Source organism: Rhinoderma darwinii, chromosome 3 (genome assembly GCF_050947455.1).
Source record: "Rhinoderma darwinii isolate aRhiDar2 chromosome 3, aRhiDar2.hap1, whole genome shotgun sequence".
In the NCBI taxonomy this organism is placed as follows: Eukaryota; Metazoa; Chordata; class Amphibia; order Anura; family Rhinodermatidae; genus Rhinoderma; species Rhinoderma darwinii.
Window position 1 is genome coordinate 287,969,808 of NC_134689.1, and position 22,405 is coordinate 287,992,212.

The 22,405-nt window shown below is 39.9% G+C and overlaps 1 protein-coding gene across 7 annotated transcripts in view; it reads left to right on the plus strand.

The window, feature by feature from the left end:
- SLC12A1 (solute carrier family 12 member 1) overlaps positions 1-22,405 on the plus strand; it is a 127,414-nt gene that overhangs the window by 85,382 nt on the left and 19,627 nt on the right. For all 7 annotated transcript variants that reach the window (XM_075858022.1, XM_075858021.1, XM_075858016.1 and 4 more), the window contains 3 exons: positions 5,434-5,540; positions 6,946-7,028; positions 21,974-22,117. In XM_075858022.1, the coding sequence (XP_075714137.1) occupies positions 5,434-5,540; positions 6,946-7,028; positions 21,974-22,117 (334 nt within the window). The remainder of the gene's footprint in view (positions 1-5,433; positions 5,541-6,945; positions 7,029-21,973; positions 22,118-22,405) is intronic.

Genomic DNA, 22,405 nt, shown 5'->3' on the forward strand with positions numbered 1-22,405 from the left:
CGAGCTGTCTCGTTGATTGGCGCTTGTTGTTACACCTCATGCACACGACCATGTGCGCCCGCCGAGTCCCATCAGTGATCCGAGGAAAGATAGAACATGTCCTATCTTTCCTCGGTTCGGAGACTCGGATCATTTTTCATGGACCCGATTCACCCACTAAAGTGGATGGGTTCATGAAGACTATCGGGTGCTACTCGGATGCCGTCAAAAACGGCCCGAGTGGCACAACGGTCGTGTGCATGAGGCGTTTCGGCCAAAATGGGTTGGTGGAAAAGGACCCTAAATTTGTGGAAAATTATTAGGAAAATTTTTAAAGCAAGTTCAGCTTTTACCAAGTTTGACTACATCATGACTTTTCTCAATAATCCTGCATCAACCTTCCCTTGATGACTACAGACATACCTGGTTTTACTCCACCCTGTAGTTGAACAAGTTTGGTTGTTTTGACAAAATAATCTTTACTACACTGACTACAACTACTATATATTTTATTTATATTGGATAAGAGCATGTACCTAAGTCGCATAATTCTCATATCAGACTAGAGGTGCTCTGTAAATTAAAGAGGCTCTGTCACCAGATTTTGCAACCCCTATCTGCTATTGCAGCAGATCGGCGCTGCAATGTAGATTACAGTAACGTTTTTATTTTTAAAAAACGAGCATTTTTGGCCAAGTTATGACCATTTTCGTATTTATGCAAATGAGGCTTGCAAAAGTACAACTGGGCGTGTTGAAAAGTAAAAGTACAACTGGGCGTGTATTATGTGCGTACATCGGGGCGTGTTTACTACTTTTACTAGCTGGGCGCTCTGATGAGAAGTATCATCCACTTCTCTACACAACGCCCAGCTTCTGGCAGTGCAGACACAGAGCGTGTTCTCGAGAGATCACGCTGTGACGTCACTCACAGGTCCTGCATCGTGTCGGCACCAGAGGCTACAGTTGATTCTGCAGCAGCATCAGCATTTGCAGGTAAGTAGCTACATCGAGTTACCTGCAAACGCCGATGCTGCTGCAGAATCATCTGTAGCCTCTGGTGCCGATGTGTCCTCGCTCGTCTGACACGATGCAGGACCTGTGAGTGACGACACAGCGTGATCTCTGGAGAACACGCCTGTGTCTGCACTGCCAGAAGCTGGGCGTTCTGAAGAGAAGAGGATGTTACTTCTCTTCAGAGCGCCCAGCTAGTGAAAGTATTAAAAACGCCCCGATGTACGCACATAATACACGCCCAGTTGTACTTTTACTTTAAACACACCCACTTGGACTTTTGCAAGCCTCATTTGCATAACTACAAAAATGGTCATAACTTGGCCAAAAATGCTCGTTTTTTAAAAATAAAAACGTTACTGTAATCTACATTGCAGCGCCTATCTGCTGCAATAGCAGATAGGGGTTGCAAAATCTGGTGACAGAGCCTCTTTAATATACATGGATAGGCACAACTGAAATTTTTTTGTATTTTTACCAGCTTCACCAGTTGAACAAGCTTACTATGTATATGGAATCCTTCTTTTATAAAATACTCATTTGCCAAAATGTAATCTTTTCATAAGGCTGGAACCAATCATAAATGCTGCAAAAGCAATTACATGACATAACAAATTAACAAAAAACTACTTAATTGCCTACATCACCACCTGGCCAGAAAACATTCTATATTCCATACAGAACAGTGCATTAAAGACTAAGGCCTAATGCGCACAACCGTGGTGATTTTGGGATCCGCAAAACCACGGATCCGTTGTCTGTATTTGCGGTCCATTTGTCCACAATAAAACCTCAGTAGTGCATCCGTGTGTTATCAGTATTAACGGATCCGCAATGAAAAGCAAGACTGGAATTGATGTCACCAGTTTGACCCGACCCCCTGAGTAGGTAACATGATCGCTGACTCACATGAATTCCCCGGTGTCGCTTAGCAACGTATCCACAAATGTGGATGACACATGGACGGCAAAACCTTATGCCGGCTGCAATTTTCATGGTTCTATAGAATTCTATGGGCGAGTCCAAATACGGACAGTAAAATTACATGTCCTGAGTTTTTGCGGCCCCTAACACGGATCCATGTACATCACGGTCGTGTGCTTAAGGACATAATACATTAATGGGTCCGTGTCCTATCTGCAAAATTGCAGATAGCACACAGACAAAAAAAAAAACACGGTCTTGTGCATTAGGCGTGACTGCATCCTTTTTCCAAGACCCCAAAATTATTTCTCTGTTTTCTGGAGCACCAACAATAATGAAAATCGTGTTCATGCTTAGAGTAACGTAGCTTCTTACTAACCTTAGCAGGTAGGATACTGAGAGTTCTAAACCTTGCATATGGCATAAACATGTCACGGCGAGTGATCCACGACTTCTAGTAATGAAGAAAAAGTCCTTGCAACATAAAAACTTCAGAACGTTTTCTATCATTAAAAATCTAACAATGTGTACTAGTGCTAGCTACTAACTCCAGACAGCTCCAGGGCTGACATATTTCCTGACGGTTTTATACACTATTACATTTTTAATGATGACCAGATACACTTGGGAGTTTTTATAGACAGAAACTTTTTGCTTGATTATAAAAACTTGAGGGTCACTTTTAATGAAGCTGCTCTTGTCTGGAAGTTATGGAATTATTTTCTTCTTCATGGAGAAACCTGTAACAAATTATTGCCTTAATTTGGGTAAAATGTCCACATTCTTAAATTGCTGACGTCAGAAATGCTGAACTTTTTTTCTGGTTTCGTAAAAACATACAAGCAATAATTTTATGAAGACTTACAGTTCTTACAGCTAAAATCTGGACATCTATGCACAGTCTACCTGTTCAGCTCAGCATTTAAAATGTAGACCTGGAGCAAACAGTGATTTATGGTTTTCATCAACTTTCATCCTTCACGATTGATCCCATTGTCCAGCATAATAGACAATATCTCTGTAAATAAAAAGTTATTATGAAACTTTGACTTCTACTCTAACTTCTAGTTTACCAATATTTCTGGTCATTTTTATGTTTTGGGTGGAAATAAACTGTAACCTGACAGGTATTCTTTAAAGTGCATTCATGCTTTTTACTCTAGCAAATTTATACGCTGTATTTCAATGAAAAGTCATTCACCCTACAAAACGGCTATTTCCACTGTCTGGAGATGACAGGTTTGCGCTAAATGTTCCCTTTGAAACACGATCCTTTTCAGTCAAATGTTCTAGCGGAAACTTCTGTGAGCAGATGAGTTTTTCATCTAAAAGCAAAATGTAAAATAAGCAGATTGCACTTATTCCTGGAAACTCCCACAAAATCATTATGGCTTTTTAAATCATTGAATGGCAAAAATCAATGAAACTAAACATGTGATTGTGGTGAACATCCCAGCTGCACACTCGTAAAGTCGCCCAGGAATAAACTTGTCATTTCTCTGACAATAAAACCCCTGGAAAACAACATGTGCTCTGGAGATAGTAAGTTACAGATCTATTGAAATGACAGCTTGACAGCTGAAATCCAAATACTTTTAATTGCAAAGAAATCGTTTCCGTTCATCTAAAGTCATTTACGAATGAAAGCAAAACTTCCCCTTCCACAGGCAAACAAAAAGGACACCGGTGGATGTTTCATAATGCTGCCTGCCCAACTTATACAGTGTGAAATGTCATGAGCAGCTCGAATACAGTCTTGTATGTTGTTAGGCTGGGTTCACACGACCTATTTTCAGACGTAAACGAGGCGTATTATGCCTCGTTTTATGCCTGAAAATACGGCTACAATACGTCGGCAAACATCTGCCCATTCATTTGAATGGGTTTGCCGATGTACTGTGCCGACGACCTGTAATTTACGCGTCGTCGTTTGACAGCTGTCAAACGACGACGTGTAAAATGACTGCCTCAGCAAAGAAATGCAGGACACTTCTTTCAGACGTAATTTGAGCCGTTCTTCATTGAACTCAATGAAGAGCAGCTCAAAATTTACGGCTGTCAGAGAAGCCTCGCAAAATGCGAGGAGGAGCAATTACGTCTGAAACGAGGCAGCTGTTTTCTCCTGGAAACAGTCTGTCATTTCAGCCGTAATAGCCTCTCATCGTGTGCACATACCCTAACCAACGACTACCCTGGAAAACAGGATTTATTTTTAGTCTTTTTTTTTAAAAAGATTTTCTCCAACCCTCATAAACCAATTTGGAGCACACACCACACCTCCAACTAAGTGGCTTTATTGACACTCGTTTGGCACTTATAGTCAAAATTACGACTGGTACTGGTATATTATGTAATAGACAAGAAATATCCCGATGGGATAACCCATTCTTAGAATAAAACTGTGAATCTTGCTTTTCTAATGCTCGACCATTACCTGTTATCGCTGAGGGATGCACATGCAGCTGTTTATTTCTATTACCAGGCATTACTGGCTCATAAAGAGGGTCACAAGCAGTAAACCCGTCCTCCATGACGTCCATATACCCTAATAGATCATATGGAAAGAGGTTTTTCAGGTGGGACAACCCATTTAAATTAAAGACAATCACTTGTCACAAAAAAGAACATATAAAACCCCTAAATATATATGAATGTGTTTAATATGGACTGATCTGCCTATAGCTGGATTAACCTATTTTAGCAATACACCATTTGTGATTTGTGGGTCAACATTATAAAAAGTTGTCTCTAGTTTTGTTTCATCATTAGGGCGCAGATTTTACTGGAAGTGTTGTTCATTTTCCACACACACTGACCACATTTTACATGGGTGTGCTATTACAACATACAGACCAATATTTATTTTCAGTAAATATGCCAGGCAGCTGGGTGTTTCTACAATATTATACCACACAGCAATTACATACAGTAATGTGCCCCACGTATATCTGGAAGCTGGGCCTTATTTCCAGTTGCCCTTTGTGCACACAGCAGAGTCATATGTGCAAAAATTTTTTTTACAGTGGCATGTTGAGTCCCTATAGTTACGTATTACGTTGTTCAGTACCTGCGTATGGCACTGTGTTACGGGGGTATTAAACCACAAGCAGCAATGCTTCTAGGAGAGAATACCCCTGTAATATGGCATCTGATATAAAATGGAACAATGTTTTTAGTCCCTGAGAAAAAAAATCTACGTATGTCTCTGTACAGCCTACAGAGGTACAGTATGGGACCATAGATTTCTATAGGTGTTGTATATATATATATATAATAAATAAAATAAAAAAAAAATATATATATATATAAATATATATATATATTTATTTCTATATACATATTCAGAATTGTTTTTGCCAATATAGTCTGATTCAACTGATGGCTTTTTTTCTGATGTAGTTTGCCTCATTGTTCATTAGAAGTTCTAAGAGAATATTGTAGAAGAAACATTATTATTATTATTATTATTTTATAATCATACTAGTATATTATTCAGTGATTGTATATTATTCTGCAGGCCGCCGGTTTGGGAAGAATAAAGCCAAATACCCTGGTAATGGGTTTCAAGAAAGAATGGAGACAGGCCAGCACAGTGGACTTGGCAAACTATGTGGGCATATTGCAGTGAGTGCTCTTATCTTGGCTTTTGTAGACCAGCTTTGCTCGCTAATGTTGTTTGTTTCCATTTAGAAAAGAAGTCTAGACATATGTTTTACATTCATATACTTTCAGATTCAATACAAAATACCTGTTAGTCTACATTAATTATAACTGATATAGCAAGACCTATATTTAAAAGAAATCAATATTTACAATGAGGAGGTTGCATCTGGCCAACTGTTCCACTTGCTCACTAAGCCGAGGTAACGCCAACCCCTGCTCTCAAAGGAATAAAGTCTTGCCAAAACTACAAAAGCGCCAACATAAAATGACAAACCAAACACTCACACCATAATTATATTTACAATGCATAATGCATTTCCTTTGGTCTAGGCTCTCAATCATCACTAGATTGGACTAGCGGGAATCTCAGATTCTCTGTTGAAAGAATGTCCCAACTGTTACAGTGATAATGACAAGTCTTATTGAACAAAGTCCCATGCTGTGCAACTGTAGTTCAACTCATAGAAAGTTCCAGTTCTTTATTTCCGCTCAAATAATGGATATTTTGTTGAATATGGTGATTAGCGTCTTAGAAGGATAAAATTGTTATATTTTTATACAAAACACATAGAGGAAAAAAAACGACCTACTAATTTAAGAGGGGGAAAGTAACCTTGCTAGAGTGAGAACATTTCTAAACATTTAACCCACAATATACTTGCTACTCCATATTCTGAAGCATTGAACATGTCCCTCATGCACAAATTTCTTACTCAATAAAACATATGGTAGGGATCAGACTGATAAATTAAAGAGTATTAAAATTCTTAAAAATTGTGTTAAACCATTTCTATCTTTTTCTGGGACAACATATGGACACCATTGCACAACAAGGTGATTCCATTTGAAGTATTTATATTTAGGCTATATACAGTTGGTTATGTTGGAACAAAATATGGATGTGAAATATGGAAACTTTTTTCCATAATTAATTCCAGTTTGTCCATATTTTTTTATTTATTCCATGTGCTGTCCATGTTTTATCCAATGGACTGCCTGAAGGCCAACTATCTGTTCTCTGTCCTCGCTGCCAGAACTTGACTGCAAAATATGATTCTCATACAAAACACATATAGATGTAAATATGTATGAAACATACATTTTTACAATGCTCCATTGACATCTATGGAGAGAAAATATCAGTGCTACGGCATCCAATAAGGCAAGCATTGCATTTAAATAATCACTTATAAGCAAATATAGTTCTCTCATATGTATTCTGCACCTACAAAGATAAAATATACTTGTCTGAGGGCCTTACAGAGGAGATTGTCTTACTGACTTGGCTTCCTTGACTAACTATATTGTCATGGTATTCTGTTATGTTTCATTCTTCATATTTGTTATATTCTGTGTTTCTTCACAGTGATGCATTTGACTTTGAATATGGAGTTGTAATTGTAAGAAACAGCCAAGGATTTGATATTTCTTCCATTCTTCAGGCTCAAGGTAAGAAAGTGTTTTTTTTAAACACAATTGTTTACAGGATAAAGTAGTGAAATCACTACTTACTGGTCATAAATTGCGGAAGCATTATCAAGAAGTCTTACATATTCACACACTGTGCAAAACTTGTGTTTTCAAGGCTAGATGGGCGTAAGAATGTATTAAGTTAACTTATAATTGGGGTCTGTCGGGTTCTGTCATTTTGAAGGGAAGAAGAGCACTGCATGTAAATGGTGCCCCAGACAAAGATGTGAACAGTACCTTAAAGAGGACCTGTCATCAAGTCCTAACATCTGATTTACATATATTACCTTTAGCCCGCTCCCTCCGTGTTTCCAGCGCTGTTTTTCTTTTTATTCTGCTTTCCCCCGCCCTGTTCCTGAGTAATGATGCTCTATACTTTAGGCGCCCGATATATTCACTGCAGTTAGCCAACAGGGTGTGGACTACTGTAAATATCCTCGGGTGGAGCCATCTTCACTGCCTCTGAAGCTATCCCATCAGGCAGTTTGTATCATTGTCAGCAGCACATTCCCTGCTTACACAGATAGATGTGCTGTCGACAACAATAATTTTATAGCCTACATAAACTGTGATCAGCTGACAAATGAGTGTTTGGCCGATTATTGACCCATCTAAATAGGCCTTTACTCTCCACATATGTTTTGACCAGAGGCTTTCATAGATCCAGCTGCATTCATTGACACTATAACTTAAAGAGGCTCTGTCAAAAGACGGCTCGTAAAATTACAGCCTCGTCAAAAGAAGTGCAGGACACTTCTTGGGACGTATTTGGAGCCGTTTTCTCATAGACTCCAATGAAAACAGTTCCAAAAACGGCCGTAAAAAACGCTGCAAAAACGCAGCGAAAAACGCGAGTTGCTCAAAAAGCGTCTGAAAATCAGGGGCTGTTTTCCCTTGAAAACAGCTCCGTATTTTGAGACGTTTTTGAATCTACGTGTGAACACACCCTTAGTCTTTTTTATTTAAGATTTTCTCCAACCCTCATAAACCAATTTGGAGCACACACCACACCTCCAACTAAGTCGCTTTATTGACACTCGTTTGGCACTTATAGTCAAAATTACGACTGGTACTGGTATATTATGTAATAGAATTACAAGAAATATCCCGATGGGATAACCCATTCTTAGAATAAAACTGTGAATCTTGCTTTTCTAACGCTCGACCATTACCTGTTATCGCTGAGGGATGCACATGCAGCTGTTTATTTCTATTACCAGGCATTACTGGCTCATAAAGAGGGTCACAAGCAGTAAACCCGTCCTCCATGACGTCCATATACCCTAATAGATCATATGGAAAGAGGTTTTTCAGGTGGGACAACCCATTTAAATTAAAGACAATCACTTAATACAAAAAAGAACATATAAAACCCCTAAATATATATGAATGTGTTTAATATGGACTGATCTGCCTATAGCTGGATTAACCTATTTTAGCAATACACCATTTGTGATTTGTGGGTCAACATTATAAAAAGTTGTCTCCAATTTTGTTTCATCATTAGGGCGCAGATTTTACTGGAAGTGTTGTACATTTTCCACACACACTGACCACATTTTACATGGGTGTGCTATTACAACATACAGACCAATATTTATTTTCAGTAAATATGCCAGGCAGCACGGTGTTTCTACAATATTATACCACACAGCAATTACATACAGTAATGTGCCCCACGTATATATGGAAGCTGGGCCTTATTTCCAGTTGCCCTCTGTGCACACAGCAGAGTCATATGTGCAAAGATTTTTTTACAGTGGCATGTTGAGTCCCTATAGTTACATATTACATTGTTCAGTACCTGCGTATGGCACTGTGTTACGGGTGTATTAAACCACAAGCAGCAATGCTTCTAGGAGAGAATACCCCTGTAATACGGCATCTGATATAAAATGGAACAATGTTTTTAGTCCCTGAGAAAAACATTATACGGTCCCTGTCACCATATTATAAGTGCCCTATCTCCTACAAAAGGATATGGGCGCTGTAATATAGGTGATAGCAGTGTTTTTTATTTAGAAAAACAATCTATTTTTACCAGCGGTTTTAGCTTTATGCTAATTAGTTTGTTAATGCCCAACTGGGTGTGTTTTTACTTTAGACCAAGTGGGCATTGTACAGACGAGTGTAAGACGCTGACCAATCAGCGTCATACACTACTCTCCATTCATTTACTCAGCGCATAGTGACACTGCGTTATTCACTATGTGCTGTCTTATACTGACACATTAACATTACTGAAGTGTCTTGACAATGAATAGACATTCCTTCCAGCCAGGACAGGATGTCTATTCACAATCCCGACACTTCGGTAATGTTTGCGTGGGACTTACAGCAGAGCAAGCGTAATCTCGCTGTAACCTGTCATTTGCAGCGTGATCTCGCGAGATTACGCTTGCTCTGCTATAAGTCCCACACAAACGTTACCGAAGTTTCGGGATTGTGAATAGACATCCTGTCCTGGCTGGAAGGAATGTCTATTCACTGTCAAGACACTTCAGTAACGTTAATGTGTCAGTATAAGACAGCACATAGCGAACAACACAGTGTCACTATGCGCTGACTAAATGAATGGGGAGAAGTGCATGACACTGATTGGTCACTGATTGGTCAGCGTCACACACTCCTCTGTACAACGCCCACTTGGTCTAAAGTAAAAACACGCCCAGTTGGTCATTAAGAAACAACTTAATATAAAGCTATAATCGCTAATAACGTGATAAAAATAGATTGTTTTTCTAAATAAAAAACACTGCTGTCATCTACATTATAGCGCCGATCTCCTTATGTAGTAGATAGGGCACTTATAATGTGGTGACAGAGTCTCTTTAAACCTAATGTTAGTTCTCCTACTGGTTTTATTTATTTTGAATATTTCATTAAATGTTCTCCTTTGTGGAAAAAAAAAAAATTGTACATAAAATATATTTGCTTTATATCATTACTGACGAGGTCTCCTTAGATGAAAACTACCATTGTTACTTAACTTGGCCACAACTAAGATTAACCAGGTTACCTGTCGTTAGGAACTAATAATCTGCAGACCGCATAGCCCCTAATTACAGCATCAGGCACCAGAATCCCAGCTTCCTGCCACGACGAGATCAAATTATAGGGGATAAAAATATTGAATTATAGTTTTGTTTTATTCCTTTTCAGGGATTGATGCTTACAAATTACCGGTTTTATGTAAAGCTATAATTAATTCAGATTTAAACTGTGAATTTCCTGTAATCTGTTTATTGGAAAGCAATGAAATACTCATTCTCTTGTTCACCTTGCGTTGCCATAACTCATTTCATGATATCGGAGAGCAGGGTGTAAAGGAAAATGTTACATTCAATGAAAGTGACATCAATTATGATAGTAATAAATGTCCTGGAACTGGTGGACTGAACCAGTATAGTAATGGTTTGTAGCACACAGTGACACATTCAGTTATGATGATAACATGCATGATTTATACTTTGTCACTTGTAATTCCACATTCCATCTTCTCCTACACACAAAATATAAGCAATGTAGAACAAAAAAAACTAAAAAGTATCTAGGATTAGAATGGGAAATATACCCACAATTGAAGACAAATTAGGTAAGACAGGTCTTACATTTTATTCATTTGTAAATTGGTTTGCTAAATGCCAGGGTTTGTGGTCAATCCACTGTTTTACGGTGGTCCAGAACAGGGGCATAGGGGAAGAAGAGTGGAATCAAAATGGGACACCCCCCTCTTACTGCTACAGTAGTTCTTTTCCTTGGACCACCAAGAATCAAAATTGGGACGGGTCTTAAAGTGTCCCAGAGTGAAGCCTCAAGATCTGTGATCTGGAGGGCAAGATCATTGTAGATAAACTGAAAGAGGAAGTGATCGGTACCAGCAGCAAAGCTGAGCCCCCACAATGTACTAGGTCATATAAGTTGAACTGGTTATCTGACCTGAATGTCAGATCATGACATGTAGAGGAGAAGCGGCCTCTATTCCACAAGCAGCGCTTCTCCTCTGCTAGAAAACTAGCTTTACATGTGTCCAATATGCAAATGCTAATTACTAGGGAAGGTAGAGGGGATTATATTTAGGGGTATAAACTGGTTGACAGTGATGCATTAGTGGGAAAGGGGATAAGAAGAGATGAATGTGATGCACAGAGTTTTGGAAGTTGTATGAAAACATATACAAGGTGCGATCACTTGATAGCGCTGTGCATCCTGCCCACAATGGCGCAATTTGGTAGCGGCGCAGGTAAGGAAGCAAGAAGACATAGTTACAAAAAAAGGTAAATTGACAGATAAGCAATAGGAGAATTTTGGTCAGTAAGTTGTCATGAGTCAACTCTTTTAATTTATATTCTTGTAGGGGTCGGATCTCTGCTTTTCTGTTGCAGAGCTTGAAATCTAGAGCTTCCCTTCACGTAGCCATAGATTTAAAAAATACAACTTCCTCTAGTGGAGTTTGGAGACAAGCAACATTTTTTTTTTCATGTGCTGTCATTCCATGTGCCCTATGTTATAACATATTGTTTAATGTTAGCCATTATTGGTTACCTTTGGGAATGCTATTATTTTGCTTTCTTCATTCAAATACATTTTTGAACATATTTCTATTCAATAGAAAGGATCATTTTGTTATCAATTCTATTCGAATAAATGCTCATTATTGTTTGCATTAACCAAATTATCTACATATCCATTTTGAGGTTAAAAAGACACTTACTGTTTTAAATAAACAACAAAAAAGTACTAGAAACATGTACAATGTTATCCATCTCTTCACTGGTTCTGTTCTGTATTGCATTCCAAGAACTGAATAATAAAAAGCAGGCCTAAGGTTGCCCCAGAGCATATTCATTTTGACCCTTCCCCCTCTCACAGACCTTAGATTATATCCTTTCTTAGCTGGGAGGCAGATTTCTGCGGCAGGAAACTTCTCCCACTGCCCCATTGCTCTTTCTACAAGGGGAGACTAGACAAACTAAGCTTTATCCCTTATATAAGCCCCTAATAGTTAGTCCCCAGCTGCAATGGAAGAGATTAGACGAAGATTGACCCCTGTTTTCTCTGCAAGTCATGGAACTTGCAAAAAAACATACAGAATAACAACCAGGTAAGGCCCTATTCACATCACGTGTATAGCCTTCGTTTATTGTAAAAACCGCGAATAGCTCCCAACGTACAGTACTGTGCAAAAGTTTTAGGAAGTTGTGGAAAAGTGGAAAAATGCTGTAAAGTAAAAATGCTTTAAAAAAAGAAGTGTTAATATTTTTTCTTTTAATTAATTAACAAAATACAAAGTGAATGAACAGAAGAGAAATCTAAATTAAATCAATATTTGGTGTGACCACTATTTGCCTTCAAAACACCATCAACTCTTCTAGGTACACTTGCACAAAGTTATGGATTTTGTAGAGTTATAGTCAGAAGTATGAGTAACCAATTCTAGCAAATAGGTGATAGAAACAGTTAGATAGTACCAGAAACAACTGTGTAGAAAGCTTAAAACTGGGTGAGGAACAGCCAAACCCTGCTACAAGGGTGAGGTTGTGAAAGACCGTTTCATGTCACAGGTCCACCATGGCAAGACTGAGCACAGCAACAAGACACAAGGTAGTTATACTGTATCAGCAAGGTCTCTTCCAGGCAAAGATTTTAAAGCAGAATGGGGTTTCAAGATGTGCTGTTCAAGCTCTTTTGAAGAAGCACAAAGAAACGGGCAACGTTGAGGACCGTAGATGCAGTGGTTGTTCAAGGAAACTTAGTGCAGTAGATCAAAGACACATCATGCTTACTTTCTTTCAAAATCTGAAGATTTCCAGCAGTGCCATCAGCTCAGAACTGTCAGAAACCAGTATGACCCAGGTACACCCATATACTGTTCGGGTTCAGAGAAGTCTGGCTAGAAGTGGTCTTTACGGAAGGATTATGGCCAAAAAGCCATACCTTTGACATGGAAACAAGGCCAAGCGACTGAACTATGCACAAAAACATAGGAACTGGGCTTCAAAAAAAATGGCAGTAGGTGCTCTGGACTGATGATTCAAAATGTTCACTATTTAACTGTAACAGAAGGCAGCTTGTTCGCCAAAGGGCTGGAGAGCGGTACAATAATGAGTGTCTGGAGGCAGCAGTGAAGAATGGTGGAGGTTCCTTGCAAGTTTGTGGCTGTATTTCAGCAAATGGAGTTGGGGATTTGGTCAGGATTAATTGTGTCCTCAATGCTGAGAAATACAGGCAGATTTTTATCAATCATGCAATACCATCAGGGAGGCGTCTGATGGGCTCCAAATTTATTCTGCAGCAGGACAACATCCCCAAAAATACAGCCAATGTCATTAAGAACTCTCTTCAGAGTAAAGAAGTACAAGGAGCCCTGGAAGTGATCCCAACCACAGAGTCCTGATTTCAACATCATCGAGTCTGTCTGGGATTACATGAAGAGAAAGGATTTGAGGAAGCGACATCCACAGAAGATCTGTGGTTAATTCTCCAAGATGTTTGGCACAACCTCCCTGTCGAGTTCCTTCAAAAACTGTGTGCAAGTGTACCTAGAAGAATTGATGCTGTTTTTAAGGCAAAGGTTGGTCACACCAAATATTGATTTGATTTAGATTTCTCTTCTGTTCATTCACTTTGCATTTTGTTAATTGATCAAAAAAAACTATTAACACTTCTATTTTTAAAATGTCTTACTTTGCAGCATTTTTATACAACTGCCTAAAACTTTTGCACAGTACTGTATATGTTAAATAGAGGCTGTGACGCATGTCTAACAGTGTCATCCATCACTCATAGGCTATTATAGCATCTGTTTAACGTATACCTCTTGAGCTTTCCATGATGTATACGTTAATTGGATGCCTTAATTGCATATGGGTAAAGGATGCCACTGTATGGCATCCGTCACCCAAAGGCTATTATGGCATCTGTTTTATGTATATGTCATGAAAATCTAATGGTGTATACGTTAAACGCATGCCAGTGATGGGTGCCATACAGTGGCATTTGTCACCCATAGGCTCCCATGTTAAAAAAAAAAAACATATACCGCACAGTTTTGCAGTATACTCATATATACAGACCCGACAAAAGCCAAGGACACTCTTTTGTCCTGCATCAGGAAACCGTATATGGTTTAGCTTGTACCAAGGGCGGACACATAGATCACCCCCTTATGTCTCCCTAACAATCCATCAGTAATTGTTAGCCATAACATTCACTAGCTCAGGCATTTACATGCAATCTAGTAGACAGCAGGTGGCTGCTTTAAGGTGACAGTGGGCCGGTCCCCTACTGGGCCACTGTGCAGTTGCAGAAGTTGCACCAACGGTATGTCTGCCCCTGGCTTGTACGCCAGGTGCTTTTTTTATGTGAACAGTACTTAAAGGGATTGTCCACTTTCTGACAACTGATGACCTATCCACTGGATAGGTCATCAGTATATGATCGGTCCGTGTCCGACCCCCAGACTCCGTACCGATCTGCCACTCCGGCTGCCTCCGGGGGCGCCGGACGATGTTGCCGGAAGCAGATGGCTCCGGTCAAAGAATAGTGGCCGAGCTGCAGTATTACAGCTCTGCTCCTATTCAAGTGAATAGGAGCAGAGCTGCAGTTCTGCCGAACGGCCGCTATGCAGTGGTCGGAGCCATCTGCTTCCGGGTCCAACTACTGCATCCCATTCCAAATATCTGGTGCACGGAGGCATCCGGAGTTGCGGATCGGTGCGGGGTCCGGATGTCGGCCACGCACTGATCATATACTGATGACCTATCTGGTGGATAGCTCATCAGTTTTCAAAACGTGGACAACCCCTTTAAGAATTTCATTTTTAGCCCCTGAAAGATCATTACAGAACCTTTAATTGGTCTTATTTTACAATATAGCACTCTCGTCCCATTAAAATGCCACTTTCAGGCAAATGTGAAAGCCTTTATCAAAGAATATAGATTTTCATAAAAGCTTCGGTATTGTGCTTATGACACCAGTAGGGAATTTAACTTCCTTTTGGCTGCACTGCACTATTTCTGGGTTTTTATTAAACATATTTTTATTTGATTTTAGGCAAACAAAAGAAAAATAACATGACAAAATAAAATAGATGAAAACATAATAAGTCATAGTAATGAAATAAAAAATAACAACGACATTGATGTTGCCACTGTACATAGATGCCCTCTGAGACATCAGAGAAATCAACCCAAGATCAATGATAAAGACATTGCATGTAATTCACTTTCCAAGCAACATACCATTGCATTTACCTTCTGGGGTACAACCCAAGAAACAATCAATTTCGAACATATAAGGCATTTTTCATGAACTATTGTTAGGACATAGAACACCTTTATCCTTATCTAGTTTCCACATTGCCAGGCTGCACCATCCAATCCACCCCCTAACCCCAAGGATGCCCTGACCCCCCCCCATTCTCATGCCCAACATCCAACCGCAGCTTAACCTCTTCAAGGATCAACCTCTCCCCAACACCTCCAGTGTGCCACTCAACAACTCTTTTGCATACCGGGTCGTATGTCTAAAAGGAGATATTAAGTCTTTGATCTCCTGCCTGTTCAAATGGGTTTACGATAAATTGTTTCCATTTGCACTATTTCTTGATCTCTCTAACTCCTAAAGGAAATTATTAGGGTAATAAGTATATTGTAAGGAATTGATAATAATGTATATCCCTAATATCATAGTAAAAGTGTCTTCGAAGTTCTTGATTTTGTGGCAATATCATATTTTATGTTTCTTTTTTTATGGCAATGTACCAGACCCCAGAATTTTTGTGAGTGGTATTGCACAGACAGCAGGATAGTTAGATTGAAAAATCCTCGCACGTTCATTTTAACAGACATTTTCCAGGAATGTATCTGCTGCCATCTGCCGGATAAAGTAGCCCATAACATGTCCTTGTAGAAATGGGTAAGAATTTTAGATGCCACTCCACTTCTGTACATAAAAGTGGTACTTTGCCTTGTATTATTTGAACATACTCTGACTAAAAACTTACTTACATAGTAAATAAATGGATTGCTTGCATAGCTTTTACCGGTTGAATACAATTTTCAAATGAAGATTGGTACTTGGACAATGACTGAGAAAGCCATATAAAATAAATCTAGCAGCAACCAATCAACCAATGAACATATAGACCCCAGAGTAAAACATTCCTGTATATTTATATAATAAACCTCCTGTAATAGTCCAGAAATCTCTATCCAACAATGCTTAATTAAACCCCAATCATTACTACAATGAGTGATAATTGCCAGTTATTCACTGATGGTAAGACACACAAGCATACTGAAAGAATCATTAAGTCCTGCAGATTCTGAGACCTTAACCAAGAATGTTACACTGTGACACTGAGGGACCTCAGCACTAGACGAATACTGTACTACAGTATGTGTGCAGACATGGAAACAGCAGTCCAAAGCTCAATGCAGATTCAGACTCAAAGACAACATCACATAGGAAGCATTTGATTATAACTTTGCAAAGATTTTTTTTTACTAGCAGTAAATATATCTAAACTTTCATTTTACAGACAAGTGTCCATTATTTGGTTTTCGCTTCTATGCATGAATATTTATTTGCTCCGGTTGAGCATTTCTAATATATCAGAACGCCTATTTGCAGAGGTGTAGCTAGGCATCCTTTCACCCAGCGCAAATATTCCGTTCTGACCACTTCTGAAGCTCTGTCTGGCAACACCTACAACACCTAGCTGCTCAAAGGGATTGTAACGTCTGCGGCCCGTCGTGCCCACTCGCCAACGACGGCCGCGACGGCAGACACCCCAGTCCTGGCAGGCATCTCCCTCCTGAGACACCAGCACTCACTTTCACTCCGCTCTGTAGTCTCCTGTAGGGTGCGTGCACACGATCGTTCCCAGCCTGAAAGGGCCAAAGCGTGCACATGAAAAATAATGTAAATCAGCCCTAATCACCCTAGACTATAAAAGGGGCTCTGCCCTTTCACTCCTTGCCTGAGCATTGTTGTGTATTCCCATGTTAGTCTTGCAAATGGTCCCTTGGTCGTATCCTGTTCCCAGTGTTCCCGTGCCCTGCTACCCTGTATCCTGTATCCCGTTCTGGGTTTGTTCCAGTGCCCTTTTTATTGTTGGAGTCATGTTATGCCATCTGCCACACCTGCTGTCATCCGTCACGTTTGGCGTCATCTGCCGTCAAAGTTCCATCTGTGCCTAAGCCTCTGCTACTATCTGGACTATTAATGGTACCCTTGTGCTTAGACTTTGTATAGACTTGGTACACTGTTGTTGGGCCAGCTGCTACCCCGCTACAGTGGTGCGGCCTAGTGGGTCCACATACCCAAAGATCGTGATAGGAATATTCTGGTAAGAAGGTTTTATCACCTATGCGTTGGATAAATGATAAATGCTAGATCGGAGGGAGGCTCAGCTGTTTCTGTCTGTGCCATAGACTTTGAATAGAGCTGCAGCTACCCCTTTAATTTAGTCTATTTCTGGAGAAGATTGGTGGCACATGGTTTGACTCATGGAGGCATGGACACAAGACCTCTGAAGGTGTCCCGTGGTATTTAGCACCAAGACATAAGCAGCAGATCCTTTAAATCCTGTAAGTTGCAAGTTGCGGGCCTCCATGGATCTGACTTATTTTTTCCAGCACATCCCACAGATGCACGATTGGATTGAGATCTGGGAAACTTGGAGGTTAAGACCTTGAACTCGTTGTAATTTTCCTCACAACATTCCTGAACAATTTTTGTAGTGTCAGGGCGCAAATGCAGAAAAGGACCAAGTACACCCCGTTGCCATGAATGAGTTTACTTGGAATGAAACAATGTTTAGATTGGTGGTACATATCAAAGTAACATCCACATGAATGGCAGGACCTAAGGCTTCCCAGCAGAACATTGCCCAGAACATCACAATGCCTCCACTGACTGCCCTCGCTGCTGGCTGTCCATGATGTCAACGAATATGTGATTCAACAATCCAGTCTACCTTCTTTCAGTGCTCCATGGTCCAGTTCTGATGCTCACGTGTCCATTGTAGGACAGGGTACAACATGGGCAATCTGACTGGTTTGTGGCTACAAAACCACAAACGCAGCAAGCTGAAATGCCGTTTGTGTTCTGACACCTTTCTATCATAGCCAGCATTATTTTTTTTCAGCAATTTTTGCTACAGTAGCTCTGTGGGATCGAACCAGACAAGCTGAGCTTGGCTCCCCACACAAAACAATGAGCCTTGGGAGCCAATGACCCCGTCACCGCTTGTTCTACCTTGGCCACTTTTGGTAGGTACTGACCAATGTATACCCGAAACATCCCACAAGACCTGTCATTTTGGAGATGCTGTGACCCAGTCGTCTTGCCATCACAATTTGGCCCCTGTCAAAGTTGCTTATATCTTTACACTTGCCCATTTTTCTTGCTTCCAACACATCAACTTCTAAAACTAATTGTTCACTTGCTACCTAATAGATCCCACCTCTTGACAGGTGCCATCGTAAATTATAGAAAAAAGTACATTTGTATTAATATGGTATGCCTGCTAAAACCTGGCCTTTCCCATTTATTATAATGGGTCCCTTGCTTTGCTCTATGAGTATAAAAATCAGGAGTAGATGCAAAAAAGGGAAGTATAAATCTTTTCATTATATTTTCCATGTGTATAGGATCCACTCCTGGTTTTGGCTTACAAATACTGATGCAAAATACTAACCAAATCTGCAATGTCTGAATGAGTGTTATTAACTTCTCCACACTCCAGCGCTGGTTCCCCGCTGGTTGCCGCAGCTTTGGCAGCGTCCACATCAAGTCAGTAGGCAACCAGACTCCATGCCCTGCGCCACGGTCTTTCTCTCCCTCTCTTATTCCAACCGCAGCTCAGCTGATCTGGCCATGGCTCAACTACTCTTTACTGCAGGAGTGTCTGGTGACACAGCCACTGGTGCTTCCCTCTGACATCACCCAGGCGGCCTATTTTAAGAAGACCTCGGCCATGTCTCAATGCCTGCATATCAAGGTACCTTCTTGCTTGGCTAATATCCCTATTTTGTTACTCACTCAGTTTCTAACTCCTGATCCTGACCTGATTCTGCTCCTTTCTCGCCCTCTGGATTTGTTGCTTGGATCTTGTGGTTCTACTCCTGGAATCAACCCCTGGCCTTTCTCTTGACGGTTCTGTCTCATCCTCCGACTTGCTACATCCGAACTGCTAATTTATTGACTTTCCCTGGCTATGTTCCTGACTTCATTTTAAGTTCTTTTCTACAGCACACCAGCCGCCAATTGTTGATTTTTCTGGGGACCGTGGTCTAGGAATTCGACCTGGAAAGCCTATACCTCCTTGCGAGTGTTAAGGGTGATTGCAGCTTAGAGGATTCACTTCTCTGGTGACAAATGCAACAATGAGGATCCTTTTGAGTTACTAAAACAAAACTGGTGGTGAAAAGAGTTATGTGAAAAACTTGTTTTGTGAAGAGAGATTTTTGATAGAAGCATTTAGGAAGAATGAGAAGTAATAACCTTTCTAACTGAATAATATGCATGATTAGTGTTATATCCTATTAAATACAGTCATCATGTTATTATAGCAGAGCCTAATTAAAGTAGAATTATTAGCGATCGTAAAGTGTCAGATGGGTAATTGAAGCCGGTATCAGTTGACTATCCACTGTGTAGAAACCATTTTTATACACCATTTCCCAGACAAGGAAGATTAGCTCTGTACTTCATTCTTTTACAATAAAAGGTAACTTTCCCAGTGAGGAACCTTTACCACAGTCTAGTGCTCCTATCACAGTAATGAATAACAAACCCCTTTATACTTAATCCTGAATGATGCCCCTTTCTCTGATGGAAATATGTGCCATTTGGGATATAAATTGGCTATTTAATTATTCAATCCTTTTTGTGATTCCTTGTACATTTTTTTTATTTGAATATATAAGACGGAGAAATATTAATAGAAATGTATGCATATACTGTATCTGTCTGCCTAAAAGCCGTTATTGAGAAAAACGACAATAATGAATGACACCAGGTTACTCAAGACGGCAGTTTATATAGGTTTGCATTAGAACAATAGGTTCTCCAAAGCTGTAGGAGCATACATACTATAAGGGTGACCTGTGCAACAGAAGAGGGGCCCAACAGGCAAGAGCGTCCAATCCGATCTTACAATGAAAATCACATTGCTGTTACGGCCTACTATGCGGCAATCACTGCTTTAGTCCCCATGGCTCATAATTACTGGTGGATTGGCGCACCTGTGGGGAATTTTTATCGAGAGCTACATAGGAGATTCTCCCTAACTCTTATTATATTTGCTTTTGGAGAGGCAAGCCCATATCTATTCCTGCATAGAGACCCTCTACTGTCTGTATCCAATCCTGCAAGATTCAATAGGGATTTTTCCTCATCTCTCCCTCACTTTCTCTCTCTTGCAGTAGTAATAGTTCCAGGGTTGGACTGTACACTTGGCATCTATTTCAGTGTTTTATTTATGACGTTTTATATTTCAAATGCCTTACTAAGGAACTGTGAGTCAGAAAATTTGTTATTTCTAATCCTCTTCTTGGAGAGTTAAAGATTTATCATCAGTACTTTGGACTTTATACTCATCACTTGCTACTTTTATTTTACATAGTTACACACATAGTTACATAGTGTGACAAGTGTCCAACCAGTTTGACTTTTCTCAGACTAAAGGGGGTTTTACACAGGACGATTATCGGGAAGACGAGCTTTCATATAACGCTTGTTACCGATAATTGCCCTGTGTAAAAAGGGCAGCAATCAGCAGATGAACGAGCAAATGCTCGATCCTCTGCTGGTCGTATAGTTTTAAAAAAGTTAAATATTATCGTTGTCGGCAGCACATCTCTCTATGTAAAAAGGGAGATGCGCTGCCGACATTAAAAAAATGTATGTAAACGAGCGATCGGAGTAACGACCGCTCGTCCCCATCCAGAGCTCCGTGTGACAGGAGCAAGCGAGCGCGGATCATCGATGTCTCGTTGATCGTCACTCGCTGCATTGGCCGAGTGTCGGCCGGTGTAAAAGGGCCTTAAGTTATTTGATCCAGAGGAAGGCAAAGCAAACATCCCAGGGTGATAAAAAAATTTCCTCATGGAGATAAATATTCTTCCTGACGCCATAAGGATATTATACTTCTATCCTATTAGTTAAAACTCTCAATACCATTGATCCTAAGATAAAGGCCTAGTCCTTTTTTAAACGTGTTTATTGATTTTAACACCATTACCTCTTGTAGTACAGCATTTTTTAAATGTTTAAAGGGGCTTTTCTGGGACTTAAGCATTGATGTCCTATTCTTAGGTTAGGCCGTGAATGTTTTATTGATGGGGTTCCAACTCCCGACTCATATGTGTTTTTAACAACATTGTACAAAATTAATTTAGGAATAGTTTAGTCACTTCTTCAACTGTATTGTTTCTTCTTTGAGACGTGGGTATAGTGTTGAACAGAAGACACCAAGAAATACTTCCTGATGTATAATGTTAAAGAGCAACTGCACTTTCGCAAAACTTTTGATATGTCATAGAGACATATTAGAAGAATTCCCGGTGCGGAGACCCCCATTCTCGCTAAAATGAAGGTGCAGAAGCGCTCTGCTTAGTGTTCTGCACCTTCAGCTGTGATCGGCGCTCTCATCAGCCTGAAGTTGGCTCATAGACGTTCTATGTGAGCCGTCTACAGCCTAACGAGAAGTGCCGATCACAGCCGAAGGTGCAAGGTGCTCAACTGAGCGCTTCTGCACCTTCATTTCAGTGACAGTAGGGGTCTTAGCACCTGGGCCCCACTAATCAAAACTTCTCATATGTCCATACGATATATCAAAAGTTTTGTGAAAGTGCATTTTCCAGAATCTACTCCACACATAACTATTCCTATCTTCATATCTGATTTTCTAGAGGAAATGCAGAGACTAGAACAAGAGAGACTGGCACTTGAAGCAACCATTAAAGACAGTGAATTTCAGGATGGAAATAGTAGAATTCGCAGGTTCTTCTCTAAACCCACCAAGCTGAATATTACCAGTCAAGCATCTAAAAAAGGTAACACTATGGCAAAGTTTCCACTAACTTTCTTTATAAGATATCTCCCATGTGTAGAGTTGTTAGTGTTGGAACTAAAGCTAATGTTATCCTTTAAAAGGTAAAAACAGAAGAAAAAAGTTTTTATTGTGTTTGTATGTGTTCTTCCATTTTTCAGTATAATTTGCAAAATAGTTCCCGGAAGGAAAATATATGACTTCATCTAAATTAAAATTGGAGCCTGCAGGAATAGCTGTGTAATTTATATACATTACAAGTATTTCTACTTATAACTATTTATGTTATGTT